The sequence below is a fragment of the Nematolebias whitei genome, chromosome 3 (assembly GCF_014905685.2).
Source record: "Nematolebias whitei isolate Nwh7 chromosome 3, NemWhi1, whole genome shotgun sequence".
Classification (NCBI taxonomy): Eukaryota; Metazoa; Chordata; class Actinopteri; order Cyprinodontiformes; family Rivulidae; genus Nematolebias; species Nematolebias whitei.
Window position 1 is genome coordinate 40223876 of NC_056500.1, and position 14428 is coordinate 40238303.

The following is a 14428-nucleotide window of genomic DNA, read 5'->3' on the forward strand; positions in this document are numbered from 1 at the left end:
GTGAACTTGAAGCAGCCAACCAAACACGGTCTCATTTCTCTTTGTTGACAAACAGCTGATGGAGGAAAACCTGCATCCTACTTTGTGTCTGGACTACAATAAACCACCAGAGAAGAGACGCCGGTTCCTCAGAAAGATTGAAAACAGTGTGTCAAAAATATTGGGTATTATTCCAAGTGTATGGAGGTCACAGCATCATAGTATTTGTTCGTCTTTAATATTATAATTTTCTCTGTAATCAACCCAAGCTCGATGATGGAGGACTTTAAGGCTTTGGCTGGGCTCTATGTCTGCTTTAAATAAGATTGTGTCCCACCTCTTAACAAAACATGACCGACCTCATTACTGTGTAGATATTAATACACCTCAGAACTTTTCATTCAGGGTGTTCATTTCTTCACAGTCGGAAGCGACAGAGTCTATGAAGTAGCCAAAATATGCTAGCGTATGTAATCTGTGGCCACTTCTTCAGGTCATCCTCCATCCCTCGTCTGCAGCAGTATAATTACAGTATATTGTCCTGTTTGAGCTCTGACAGGTGGTGTTCCTACAGGTTTAAATTAAATCCACAGTGCTCAGAGAAACTACATTAGCTCGTACTGTTCACACATAAACTAATGACGGTTTTGGTCCGCGTTGGAAGTTGCGCCCATAATTCACACAAGGCAGCATGGAGGCTAGGAATAAGGTGGCTATATGCGTGTGCGCACACACACACACACACACACACACACACACACACACACACACACACACACACACACACACACATACAGCTCAATATTGGCAACATCAAGAAGAGCTTTAGGATGGAGAAGTCAGACAATTATGATGTATCGGTACATTTACACAGATTTGTTGAGTGAAATATGCAGACAGATTTTAAAACAAGCTAAATTGACATGGCTGTAAAAGCAGGGTGTATTTCACTTCTCCTGGAAAATATAACTGATGTATGAAATAAACAAATATGTCCAGCATAATGTAGGTCAATCCCGTGACTCAAGTTTCCAGGTGGTTTTCAGCAGATTGAGGCGAGTGCCTTTTTTATACTGAATGGGCATTTCACAATTACATATTAGTTTCTCTAGAAAACTAATGTATTTATAACAATAATAACAACAATAATACACACTTATATATATATATATACACATATATACACACACACACACACACTTTTTTTTATAATTTTTTTTTTATAAACTGCACGACTTCACATAGTTCAAGATACTTGTTCTATGGCTTATTTTATAGCTTATAATAATAATAATAATAATGTCATCACAATGTCAGCACTGTATGTTTCCATACAATGGCGAAATTAGTCTCTGCATTTAACCCATCCACCACCAGGTGGTGCAGTGGGCAGCTATTGAAAGCGCCGGGAGGCATTTTGGGGATGAGGTGTGCTGCCCAAAGACACCACGTGATGTGCAGTGACTGGGGATCGAACCTGGGACTTTTGGGTCCCAAGCCGGCTGCCCTGCCTCTACACCATCTCGGCCCCTTATAATGAATTGCATTAAATATAAACCTAAATATTGCCTCGTTTAGAGCCATTATAACCTTTATGTGACACTTTTGCTTATAACCAGCAGTCTATCAATTGACATAATAAAACATGTTTCTTCTTGCTGTACTTCATTTGATTATGAAGATTCTCCGCAATGAAGGTAAATAAATACCAAAATACAGATGGCGGTACAGATCGTTAAACAGAAGACACACTACACAGAAACATATTCTAAACGTATAATTATGGATACCACACCTTACCATGCGGTAACCTGCTGTATGGTGCAACGCATGTTATGACTCCCTAAAACAGTGCAGCTTTTGTGACATCATCTCCTGAAAAGAAGCCAAATTAGGATATTTCATCACAAAGAGAGCTTTGTACCAACTTGCCTGTATTTTTTAAATTCTCTGTCTTTACCCTATTCTCAGTGTTTATTACCGTTCTTCAGGAGAATCTCTTTTGACTTGATGTATTCTTTTAGCATTTAAACACTGATGGGGCTGCAGAAGCTCGGGGGTCAGTACAACATTGACCATTACTTCATCTATGCACAATACTGATTTAATGCTTTAAATAGTGATTGTCAGCGGACTAAAATCAAACATCCTTAGAACCTGGTCCTAAAACTGTGCAAAGAAAATAAATCCAGGTAAGTTTCCAGAAGACGCTATGAAGCCAAGATATTGAGATATATGCTGGGATGAGGCCATTAACACCCACAACATGTAGTAAAAAGTGTGCAATGGAAGGCTGTTCTTTGAATGAACAATTATATGAACAGACTTTGAACAGTTTATAGAGAAAACGATTATATGTCATTTTAATTGAGGTCACTTGCCTGCAGATAAAATTAGAATGTTCCCCGATATGTATAAATATTTTGTCGTTTGCTTGATTAAAACATTGTTAAAATTATAAAGAATGTATTTAAGCAGTTATTTTCTGGTTATAACGCCTTTCGTATAACAAAATTTACTCAAAATGCACCTAGTAATAGACAAGTAGGCAAAAGACAGTTTATTTCACAACAAATACATTAAAATGTGTTAAAGATCAATTAAACTCGTCTATTAAGGAAAACTAAAACCTCCAAATGATAAATATATACTGTACTATACAATCTACATCTAAAGGAGATACATAAGCAGAGCAGATTGATGAAATAGTGCAGAAAACAACAAAGTCCATGCTCAATAATCCAGGTATACAATCCAACAATTTTCAGTCAGGTCATCTGGACAGTTTCTTGCAGAAGTTAATCTAAAAATTAAAGTCATAACTGCATGAAGCCAGGCCATTATTTAGTTCAGTCTTTTTTATGACATTATATAACGTGTTTAGCCCCCAAATCCTGATTGTTAATGTAAACAACACATATGGATTATTTGCATATGTATGCTCAATAATGCATTCAAACAGACTGGGTGTCAATTTGAAATATTTAACTAATAAACTATAATCATGAAAATAAATTATAAAACCCAACTTTATTAGGGCCCGACAAGAGCCGTCAACACATTTTAAAAATAAAAATAAAAGTCTAGAGATCCTAAAAGAAAGCTAATCAACTGCTGGCTTTCATGCCCCTTTTAAACTCAGAACATCTTGGACAAGAAGTTACAGGCTTTAGCCATTTTAGTTAAACCTTGTACTAAAGACATTAAGTTACGATCTTGTGATTTAATGCGACTTTGAGATGCGTTAGAGAATATGTTAACGAAGGACTCTCACCTACTACCATGCATGAAAGATTTAAATCAACATCCACAACACTGGCAGAGTTACGGGTTTGCTAAGATACAGTAGATTAGCTCTGGCAGCTATTGAATGTGATTGACTCAAGAAGTTAATCAGGTTAGTTTTCTGACCAGTTACTGTCTGAGTGTGGTGTGTGTGTGTGTGTGTGTGTGTGTGAGGGCACATTATTAACAAAAACTAAGTGAAACTGAACCAAAAAGAAAAACAGACGTACCGGTCAGATAAAGGTTTGTTAAGATCGCAGACAAATCAATAACCTACAGTGTGTTTTATTGCTCAAACAATCACTAATCTTTACTTGATACGACAGGAACACTGTACGCTGATTAATATTCTGACGATCACTAGGGAAAGCTTTGACATCAGCGATAAAATAAAAGAAAGAGAGAAAACTTCTTCTAAACGAGTAAAACAGCTCATCAAAGCAGTGAAACTAGGAACAAGAGAAAAACTGGAATTCATGCAAAAAATGTAAGTTAATGAACCATTATCCACCTCCCAATGACGATTTTAGAGATTTCATCAGAAAGTGTTCCTATACCTTTGTATAGGAGTGAAAATGGCATGGAACTCAGAAGAAAATAAAATAAAATGAACAATGAAAGGAAAAAGAAGAGGTTTACTGTGCCTGTGAAAAATTAACTATCAACCATTTGTCTTTATATATTCCAAAAAAAAAAAAAAAAAAAAAAAAAAAAAAACATTTTGCTCCAAGCATATACCAAACCCATAAACTAAACAACAACGTTCAAATCTGAACATACCGGTTGACTGACAGCACAAGAAACAAAAACTAGCTGCCGTAAATGCTTCTCCTATTTTGGTTCATTTTACTGACACTCCAGCGGCAGCGTGTCAGAGCGAGGAACAAACTGTAGGAAGCAGAGCCGAGCTGAAGCAGTGGCTGAGCCACATAAGTGGAGAGATGCCTGAGCAGAAACTAAAACTTACAGTCTGGTCTTGCTGGGTCATGTCTCGCTTGGTATTAGGTGTGATCAAGCCAGTTTGCCTTTTTTTTTTTTTTAAGTCAAAACAGTACGTGCCTTAAACTGACATGTTGATTTGAGTTCAACATGTCTGTTCAACTTTTTCCATTCCTAACTTTTTACTTATCATTTGACGTGTATTTTACTTCCAGCACTGTGAACATAATTCCCTCGTGTTAATAAAAACATACCAAAAGGAAGGTTCATCTGCCTTTGTGCTCCACAATCTCCACAAATGCATCCAGAAGTAATCACAAATAAGAATCAAAATTCACTGGCACTGAAACAAGCATCAGGTCAAATAAAGATTAAACCTGAAATATATCAAATATACAGTGTTATGTTTCTTCTTCTTCTGTTTTTTATTCTAGCGGTACTTCATGTCAGGAGTAGTCAATTATTGGTCTTTTTACATAGCAAGTCAAGAGCAGATGAAACCTCCCATCAGAAAGTCAAACAAAGTGAAAGTGTTGAGATGAGGAGAAAAGCCAGACACAATAAGCAGCTTACTGAGCAACACAACCTGCCATCAGTACATAAACAGTCCCAGTCACTCTCGGTTGTGTTAAATCTTCACTTTAAACAACAAACAAGACTCTGGTATTTCCATTTGAAAGCTGTCAATCCTATTCAAGAAAGCAGACGAACCTTAGCAAACACACAGATGACTTTAACTCAGTCAGATTTACAGATAATTAGCTAAAGTTCTGGAGGCTGACGGTCCTCCTTTATCATGGGAACAGCTAGTTCTGGATGTCAACAACCAACTGGTTGACACACTATGAGAAGGTGCTGCTTAGTGACTTATGCCCCTTTGATTGGTGATATGTGCTACTGATACTGCTGATCCCATGCTGCTGATTATTTCATGCTGCTGTATTCATTCATATTCATTCGTACCCATCTGCTCACACAGACTCATGCTCGGGCTGCTGTTGTTATGCCATACTGTTTTACATTACTAGTGTTTAGCGTATATCTTAGATCCTTACTTAGTTTCTTTTTATACTTTATATTTTTGTTATTGTTGGGTGTAACTGGGACCTTGTGTACATAATTTTGTTCCACCTCATGTACCGCATGTGGTGAAAGGACAATAAACCTACCTGAACTTATAGGACTGAGTTTAGTGCAGCTCTTAGGATTGACAAAGGCTTTTGGATAAAAGACAGAATGTTTCAACAACAAGAATCCATCCAGAGAACCTGACTTTAATTTGTTGAATTTTTCTCCCTGGATTATTGAGCATGCATCAGGATAGCTAAAGTTCTGTTTGATAATAGCTCAGGATGATCTCCAAGTCATTCTCCGAGAGCTAACAATTGAGCACTTTGGTTTAAAACCTTGGTATGCTAAAGTGGCGGGCAATACTTATTCCTTTAAGTAATGCCAGTTTATTTTATTTGTATTAACAAAAGTTACTCATTTCATTTGGGAAGATTGCTCCTCTAATCCCTGACAGCCGTCATAAAGCAGAAACACTTTATGATGCTACCACTACCATGTTTAGAAGTGACTGCTTTGTGCCACCTTCAGTCCCAAACCATTTTTAAGTGTTTGTGTTCAGTGATGACTTTAAAGACATTCTCATCTTCTGCTCTCCTCCTACAACCAGACACTGTTTGGCTGTAGGACATCCAGACTTAATGTTTCTCACCTCTTTGCCTCAAGCGTCTGCTCTCTTTTGAGTCATCTCATGCGATGACGAAGTGCCATCTGTCCACTGTCGGACATTATCGTCTCAATTGAACCTTTCATTTCCCTCCAGCTTCCAACTTTCCTAAACCCTCACCAACAGATTTTATTTGTTGAATTTATTTACCCAATGCTGTTTCTCTACCTTCTTTAAAATGTTTTCTGTCCTCTTCGTGAGAGCCACAACATGGAGGAATAATTTTCAGTACTCTTTATAGTCTTTTCCACAGTATTTGAACCTTTTTTAATATGCTTTTTACAGAGCATGACCATATGTTCAATATCAAATAGTCCCCTTCTAAAAAGCATGATTTGACTGTATAAACAGGCAGCCTGGTGGCACAGCTGGTTAGCACTGTTGCCTCACAGCTCAGTGGGCACAGATTTTGCTTCCCAGCTGAGCTGTTCTGCATGCACGTTTTACACCTTCTCTCCATGCATTTGTACATTATCTCCCACAGTCCAAAAACATGCATGTTAAGTTATTCAGCCTCTCTGAATTGGTCTTAGGTGTGGGTGGGAGAATGAATGATCATCTACAATTAACCCCCCAGTGATTACTAGAGATAGACCCAACTTCTTGTGTCCCTAATCAAGAACAAGCAGGTAAAGACAATGGATGGCCGTATGAATTTCATTGAATGTTAGCTGTTCTTTCGGCTTCAGGGGGTGCCACAGTGTGAACTCACATGAAAAACTTGGATGGATGGATGGATGAATGGCATAAAACAAATGCCATTCATCCATCCATCCGTTTTCTTAATCCGCTTCTTCTTTTTCGGGTCGTGGGGGTCCCTGGTGCTCATATCCAGCTATCACTGTGCAAGAGGCGGGGGACACACCCTGGACAGGTCTCCAGTCAATCACTGAGACAAACGAGACAAACAAACATTCACTCTCTCACTCACACCTAGGGACGAGTTAGAGTTACCAATCAGTCTAACGTGCATGCCATTCCTGACAAACTGGGCTTGAACCAGCAAGCCTCAGGATTACAAGGCTGAGGCACTTAACCACTGAGCTACTGCAGCCCCTGAATACATTTCACTAAATAATTAAGAGTACCACATAAGGCACATTATACGCCAGTGAACAAATTATCCAGCCACGCAACGATTGAATTCAAGGGTCAGGACAAGTAAACACTGAAAGTAACATTGACCTTGATTTGTGACCTTGACCTTAAAGCTGGGGTGATGAAAAGATTATGCAGCATGCTGTCTAGTGGTGGTACAAATGAGTCAAGTTTTGTTGAATTATCAGAAGTTGTGGTCTGGACAACCAGAGACCTTGTTTTAACGTTGACCTTGATTTGTGACCTTCATATTCAAGCTGGAGTGATGAAAAGCTAACATGATGCTTTCTCTAGTGATGAGGCATGCGTGTATCAAGTTTCATTACATTTTCTCGAGTGGATCAGATGGTATGGCCCGAACAAATGTAAGTTTTCAGAAGAACGTAGAGTATACCACAATACGTTCGTCTTTCAACAAGTGTATAGAAATAACTACATTAAATGTAACTGAAAGATATTTAAATAACTTTACTAAGGTAAATTGCATCATATAAAATGTGTTGCTGTTTTAAACGTGTAATCAAGCATTTAAAACAGACTGTCAAAATGTATTGGGATTCCATCAAATCTCAGGTGCTTTTTGAAAAATCATTTCACAGATGAAACTTCTACTCTCCAAAATAAAAAGTCTGGGAAGACGCCAACATTAAAAGCAAATTTACTGCTCGCCTAAAGCAGTGCAACAAAGCATTCATTTCCATTTCTTCCTGGAATGAGCTTTAGTAACCGTTTTTCAGAAAAAACGATCCCTCAGAGCTTGAGCAGACAGGCCTTTCTTTGTCATCATAATACATCTGTTTATAAAGTTCTCTGACATTTGGACCGTTTCGCCCTCGTCTACGTCTTGCTGCAGATTTAAAGTTGTGCATTTCAGGAGTGCACTGAAGTCGACAAAGCTGCTTGTCTGAGGTGGAACATTTACACGAGGCTGATCTCAGACAGGAAAACATTTGGGCACGACCTCAGGCAGTGACCCACAGACGAGTTAAAACTGAAAAAGACTGAAACGAGTGGAACCGCTGCAGCACTGATAGGAAGGAAGTTACACAAATGCCACCATAAATAGAGAAGTAGCAGTTAAGTGAAATAAACAAAATACACTCTGGTGTTTACCAAAAAAGGTAAAGGGGTCAAAGGTGGCAGCGATTTACACAAACAGCTATTAAATATTAAATAATAGCATTCAGATTTAAAAGTAAACCAGCATCCTAATGATTTTTATCAATCGGGAGAACAGCTGTGCAGTAACTTTGGTTAAATCAATCATAAACAACGGTCACATCAAAACAGGAAGTGAGCTAAAGTTAGCCTATGACTTCAGCAAACGCCTCTACATGCAGCAGAACACGTGACTTTATCAAAGACTTTAGCTGCACAGTGGGAAAAATACTAGTTGTGGTCAATAAAACACATTCGAGTGAGTCCAACAGAACAAAGTACTGCTGACCAGTGGTTCACAAACTTTTCAGCTTTCAAAACACAAACTCATAAGCCGTGACTTGTGCTCTTTGACGTACACAAACACTGATAAAAACTACTGACCAAATAATCTCATCAGCTATTATATTATATCCATTTATGACTGTTGTTTTTATCTTTTTGAAGCTGTTAAGGATAAAACAGAATTAAACAATATTATTTTAATTTTCAAGAGCCCAACTCGGTGTTTAGTTTAAGTTTTGTTTTACAAAATAAAAGACTGGTTACTTACTCTCATGTGAAACATGCAAGGTACTTTATTTTATTTACAAAAAGGAAATGTCTTTTGGTATATAAACAACTGACAGGCTTATTTTTTAAGTATTAGTCTTATGTAGGGGAAAATAAAGAACATACCTTTTTATTTACAATAAATCGATAATTTTCATTCATCGTGCGATAAATTGATTTATCGTTTATCGCGACAGGCCTAACTAGCAGTTTCCGTCAACTGGGCCAAATTGATAAAAAGGTACGTGTGGCGTTCCCGGTATTTCCGTGCCGATTTGTGTTCTTTTGTCTCGGTAAAAAAAGAGCACGGATAACACAAGCTTTCATGTAGGATGCGTGCCATCAATTCACCATGCATTGTGCAGGTATTTGGCAGCTGGAATAAGAATGATTTACCCAGCCGATTCTTTTGCTTTATTTTGTTAAACGGTTAGCTCTTAGCTAACAGTTCTTTTACTCTATATTTCAAAAGTGAAAATGTTCTTTAAAAACTGATAAGTCCTAAGTTTTCTTACAACCACAATCAATTTTTAACTTGGAAACAAAGGACATTTAAGTTTTAACATTGTTTTGTTAATTTTAGATACGTAAACCTCTTTTAGACTGCTTTGACACTACACCAGGTAGAGAATGTCAGGATGGTGGTAGCATTTTTGGGATCTCTATTGTTTGAAAAACATTATCTTAACTTAGGTGTATGTATTCTTGTTTACATTTGTCTGGTCAAAGCATACTCAGCCAGAGTCTAATCCATCACATTTCTCTCCTTGAGTAATCGGCTTTAGAAACGGCATGAACCAAATACCTTGAGGCCTGCCAGCATATGAACTATTGCAAGTCCCGTAGCAACAACACTTCTTAAATGCCATTTTCTACAGTTTTATTTATTTATTGGCACTGTATTTTATTGTACTTGAAGTTCTGTTGGATACATCTGGGTATTTGCCGACGCAACAAGGCGTATGGATCTATTTTTAGTAATCCTAACCAGCGCTCTTGGAAGCCTAAAGTTTCAACAACACTTTTCCCTGCTGGACCTGAATGTGCTTCCAGTTGGGATGCTAGAATCAGTCAAATAGTTCAGTAACAAAAACATCTAAACTCCTTATTTATGAGTTTAGCAGTCTTTTAAGACCAACATTTCCCTGAAAATATCTGAAAATTTAACTTAAACATTGAGTCCTGAGAAACTTTCCACTTACAACAGGAAGACGATCAACGTTCCTGAGAAATCAAACGTTTGTTACACAAAACAGATAAAACTCAAGGAAAAGCTGGGTAAGTTAATTATGACAAAGTTTTAGACAAACCGTGACTTTAAATCTTATTCAACTTGATAATTTTAGTATTCACTAGATTCACGTAATGTTTGAGGAACAGCAACTATTTTTCAAGTTTTTCATTCAATAACAGAATTTACGGGAATATCACAATCAAACATTAATTTATGCTGAAAAGTACAGAAACACTAATTTTAACTAATTTTGACATAACTTAGGAAATGGAGTACAGTAAAATAATTAGGCCAAAAAAACTTTCCCAAGGAGTGTTATTACTCCCACATCTTTTTAACTAGAATTTTTGAGAAAAGGTTTCTAAAAACTTAAAAGGGTGTTTTATTTGGCTGCCTGACTGAAAATGTCAGGAAAAACCCTGGATTTTACAGGAAAATGACACTGAACCTCATGACGCACCAGACAGCCTAGGAAATCAACAACACTGATGACGACACAATTAAAAATCCCCTCGCCTAATTTCCACGGTCATGTGCCCGAGTCTTTAGCCTTTTGGAGCAAAGCCAAGTTCAAAGTTCATCGTATGTTTACCAGAAGAGAAGGATACTTAAAGAGAGTGGAGGGCAGAGATGTCATGAAGCAGAAATAGCTCAAATTTAATCAACACACCGATTTCCAAGTTTAAATGAAAAGAGATAAAACCCTAAAAACAGCCAAAGAAATAAGGAAGAAATTTTCAACATTTATGACAAGTAGCATTAAAATAAACAAGTGGCACGTCGCTGAGGGATTTGAATAGTAAATATTCATAGTTTTTGATAAGGGATGGATAGATGATGGATGGAAGGATGGATGGATGGAACTGACCAGGGAATGTGAGTAAACCTTAATGTTTTTGGTGCAAGATATTCAATGGCAGAGCCATGGCCACCAAAGATTAATCTTCAGACATCCTAGTCATTTGAGACAACTAACATTTAAAGCAGTATAAAATAAAGCATAGCTTCATCAAATAACAGGGGTGGTCGGTTTACATTTAAATACTGTAGTGGCCATCTTGGATTTTAACATGGAGACCCAATTTTCAAATGTAACTTTTCTGTGATGGGGTAGAAGCAGGGCAGCCGACTCGGGACCCGAAAGTCCCAGGTTCGATCTCCAGCCATTCCCACGTCGTGGTGTCTCTAAGCAAGACACCTAAACACAAATTGCTCCCCAGGAGCTTACATAGCTGCCCACTGCTCCACCTGGGTGTATCCCAGGTGTGATGGGTTAAATACAGAGAACCAATTTCATTATTGTACGGGAACATATTATTATTATTATTATTATTATTATGTCTAGATGTAGCCACACACTCAAATGTAAGTTGAAACCTCACTTATTTTTCCAAGTCATCAGGACCACATTCTTGCACAGACGGACAGAGTGAGGGTATTTCCAATTCCCCTTCTTCACTCTGCAACGGGGGCTAAAAACAAACAAATGTATCTAAATCTATAAGCTGAGTCATCTGGTTCAGCTTAGAAAAGGAGCAATGACACCAGCTATTGATTTCCTCTAGGACCAAAGGGATCTGCAGGAGTTTCACATTAAGACAGTCAGTGCGAGGTGACACTGAACAGTGAACTGCAGGTAATAAACAAAAATCAGATCAAAAGAAAAACAGGAAGCAGCAGTGTGTTCAGTCACATGTCACACTTCTGTCACATGAGCCGAGATAAAATGATGAAGGAAAAAGGCTGAGCCCAAAGAATTACAAGAAGAAAAGAGGAGTTGAGAACAAAGTTTCTTTGAACAAATCTGGGTAATCATTATCTACAACTCCTTTTCCATCATATCACGATGGCAGCAATCTGAAGTGCTGTCAACTGGACTTTACAGGTTTAAACAAAAACCAGTTCTTTTATACATAAAACATTATTCACTTCTTAAAAACACAACTGATGGTAATGTTCTGTAAAACATTATATACAAAAGGTTTAACTAAATAAAATCTCAGTTCAACACCATACTGGTGAGATCTTGCTCTAGTGATGTGAACAACTACAAAATCTAGGGGTGAAAAAAGTAAAAACAAACAGATTCGTGATTCTAGGTGGTGGCAATGTGCATTTAATCCACCAGATTAGAGACAGAGTGCTGAAGTCAGAGCTAGATAAAGATGTGTGACTAACGTGTTGAACAAAAACCCTTCCTCCTGCCCCAGGAGTGAAGTTCTGGCATGAGTACAGAAACGTCAGAGGTGACATGACTCACTGCCATGCTCTCGCACATACACCTACATTTGGCCGGTGTCCGCAAGATCCAAGCAAACTGGATTCGTTTTGGGCAGTTTAGACAATCAGAAAACTTAAACCAGTAACTTCACAAATATTAAAACTGCCAGAACCAACAACGTGGAAACCAGGAGCATCATAACAGAAAAGTTTAAAGAACAGCACTAAACCACACTGACCAAGAGCCTGAACGCAGTAAAACAGAAGGCCGTGTAATATTTAAAATCATATTGGACTGCAATACTGCAATTCCTTGCATTTGCATTTTAGGTTAGTATAATAATAATAATAATAATAATAATAATAATAATAATAATAATAATAATAATAATAAAGGCATATCTGTGGCATTAATGTGTTTATTTAATTAAAGGGTTGGATTAAATATAGCTTTTAGTTTTTAATCTGGACAGGCCATTAATCCCACAAGGCAAACATTTTGCCCGTTCCCATTGTATATTACTTTGAGTACAGCAAACGAATTTATATGAATATGAATATCTTGCACAGAGATCTGAACGCTCTCGACCTTGACCTCTCTTAGTGGCTTTAAGAATCTGCTGGACTCCTGGCGGGGACCAATGCAGACATGTTCCTGTTTTTAGTTTTCTACATCCACCTTATAATCTAGCTGTTTTTACTACTTTTTTGCCATCTTTTATATTCGTCTATTGTTGTCGCTGTTGTCCATTGTTGTCATCGTTCTTTGCTGAAATCAGGTCTCTCTTGTAAATGAGTCCTCGAGGCTCACTGGGATTAACCTGAATAAATAAAGGTTGAATGAATATGCGTGTAAGGCTTTGTAAAAGTTTTTTTTTTTTAAAGTTCAGCACAGTTTCAAGAATCCCAAAGAGCTGTAAGCTGAGTTCAAACAGACTGATCTGGTGGACTTCCCTGATAGAAAAGCATTAAGAAAAAGATCAGCCCAGGTTTCCCATGCAACACCCAGAAGACAATAAATTCATAAAACATGACAAACTTTCCCTTCTTAGCATCACATGTCATCAATGTGACATTTATAAATATTTGCACATAATGCCAATGCTAAATGACACAGTGCAGCTCTAAACGAAGAGGATGTCCTTAATGTATCTTTTGCAACAGATGTGTCACAAAATAACCAAATGACAGTGTTCATTTATAACTGATTAGATCAGACATTAATAAAGAGGAACACAGACAATACAGTAATCCAAACTCAAAGCTGAAAACACCACAAGTGAAGCTAATTTACCCCACAAATGCTGCAAGAAAATACAGACAGGTTTATGGCCTGTCTCACACACATCTGTAGAAGTTTAAACAATAGACTTTATAAAAGTGGTCTTTGAGTCCCTCTAGAAAATAACCAACCAATGATAAGATTACACGCCCAAACTTGACCCATTGTAGCTTCCAAATCAAAATGAAATAAGCAATAATCTCAATTCTGTGTCTTAAAAACAAACTAAACGTTTTGTAAACTAGCATGATTAGTAACTGGGCAGTTCACAGAATTTAATAGCTCACATTCCACATTGTCCTTTGCAATTTCGCGTCAAACCATAGTTGAAGTCCTTCTAACAAGTTTCATTAACTTAACTGAAGTTATTAGTCTCAAACTGGTCCAGTTAATGTTAGCTAACTGTCCTCTTAGCATGGCAGGCGAACCTGAACAGCCCATTAACTTCACTTACATCTTTCTGTTCCTGTTTGATGTTGAACAAGTTGAGTCGCTGCAGTCGCGCTTTCATCCCATTCGCCATGAACATCACAAAGCCCAGGACTCAGCGGCCACTTCTCCGTAACTCAGTCGTTGCGGAGTGTCGAACTTCAATACCATTTCTACGGAAAGTTCGTTCCGCTCCCTGAAAACCTGAGGAAGATCATGCGGTTGGTTGTAAAGTTTGGAAACATAGGATTCTTGGAATGTCCGGTTTGTTACTTTCAAAGTAAAACAAATCCGCGCCCCTGTGCATTTGTTGACAACGGAAACGTTCGCTTTTTAATTTTATTTTGAAAGCGCGTCCAGTGACTTCCGCCTATTTGTCGGCCAACTCTGGTAAAACTGCGTCGCCTCAACCCTCCAATGCCTGGAGATCCGGCTGAACGCAGTTCCTGTGGAGCACTCAAAAGTTTAGGCGGTACATGTCTGACGCTTCCGTTAAACTCCCCAGGACTGATTTCAT

At 37.9% G+C, this 14428-nt stretch overlaps 1 protein-coding gene across 1 annotated transcript in view; it reads right to left on the minus strand.

Moving 5' to 3' along the window:
- The window catches only part of tbc1d1 (TBC1 (tre-2/USP6, BUB2, cdc16) domain family, member 1), a 64833-nt gene extending 50768 nt beyond the window's left edge, over nt 1–14065 (minus strand). The window contains exon 1 of the mRNA XM_037698259.1: nt 13937–14065. Within this exon, the coding sequence (XP_037554187.1) occupies nt 13937–14011 (75 nt within the window). The 5' untranslated portion in view covers nt 14012–14065. The remainder of the gene's footprint in view (nt 1–13936) is intronic.
- Between the last annotated feature and the right edge of the window lie 363 nt (nt 14066–14428).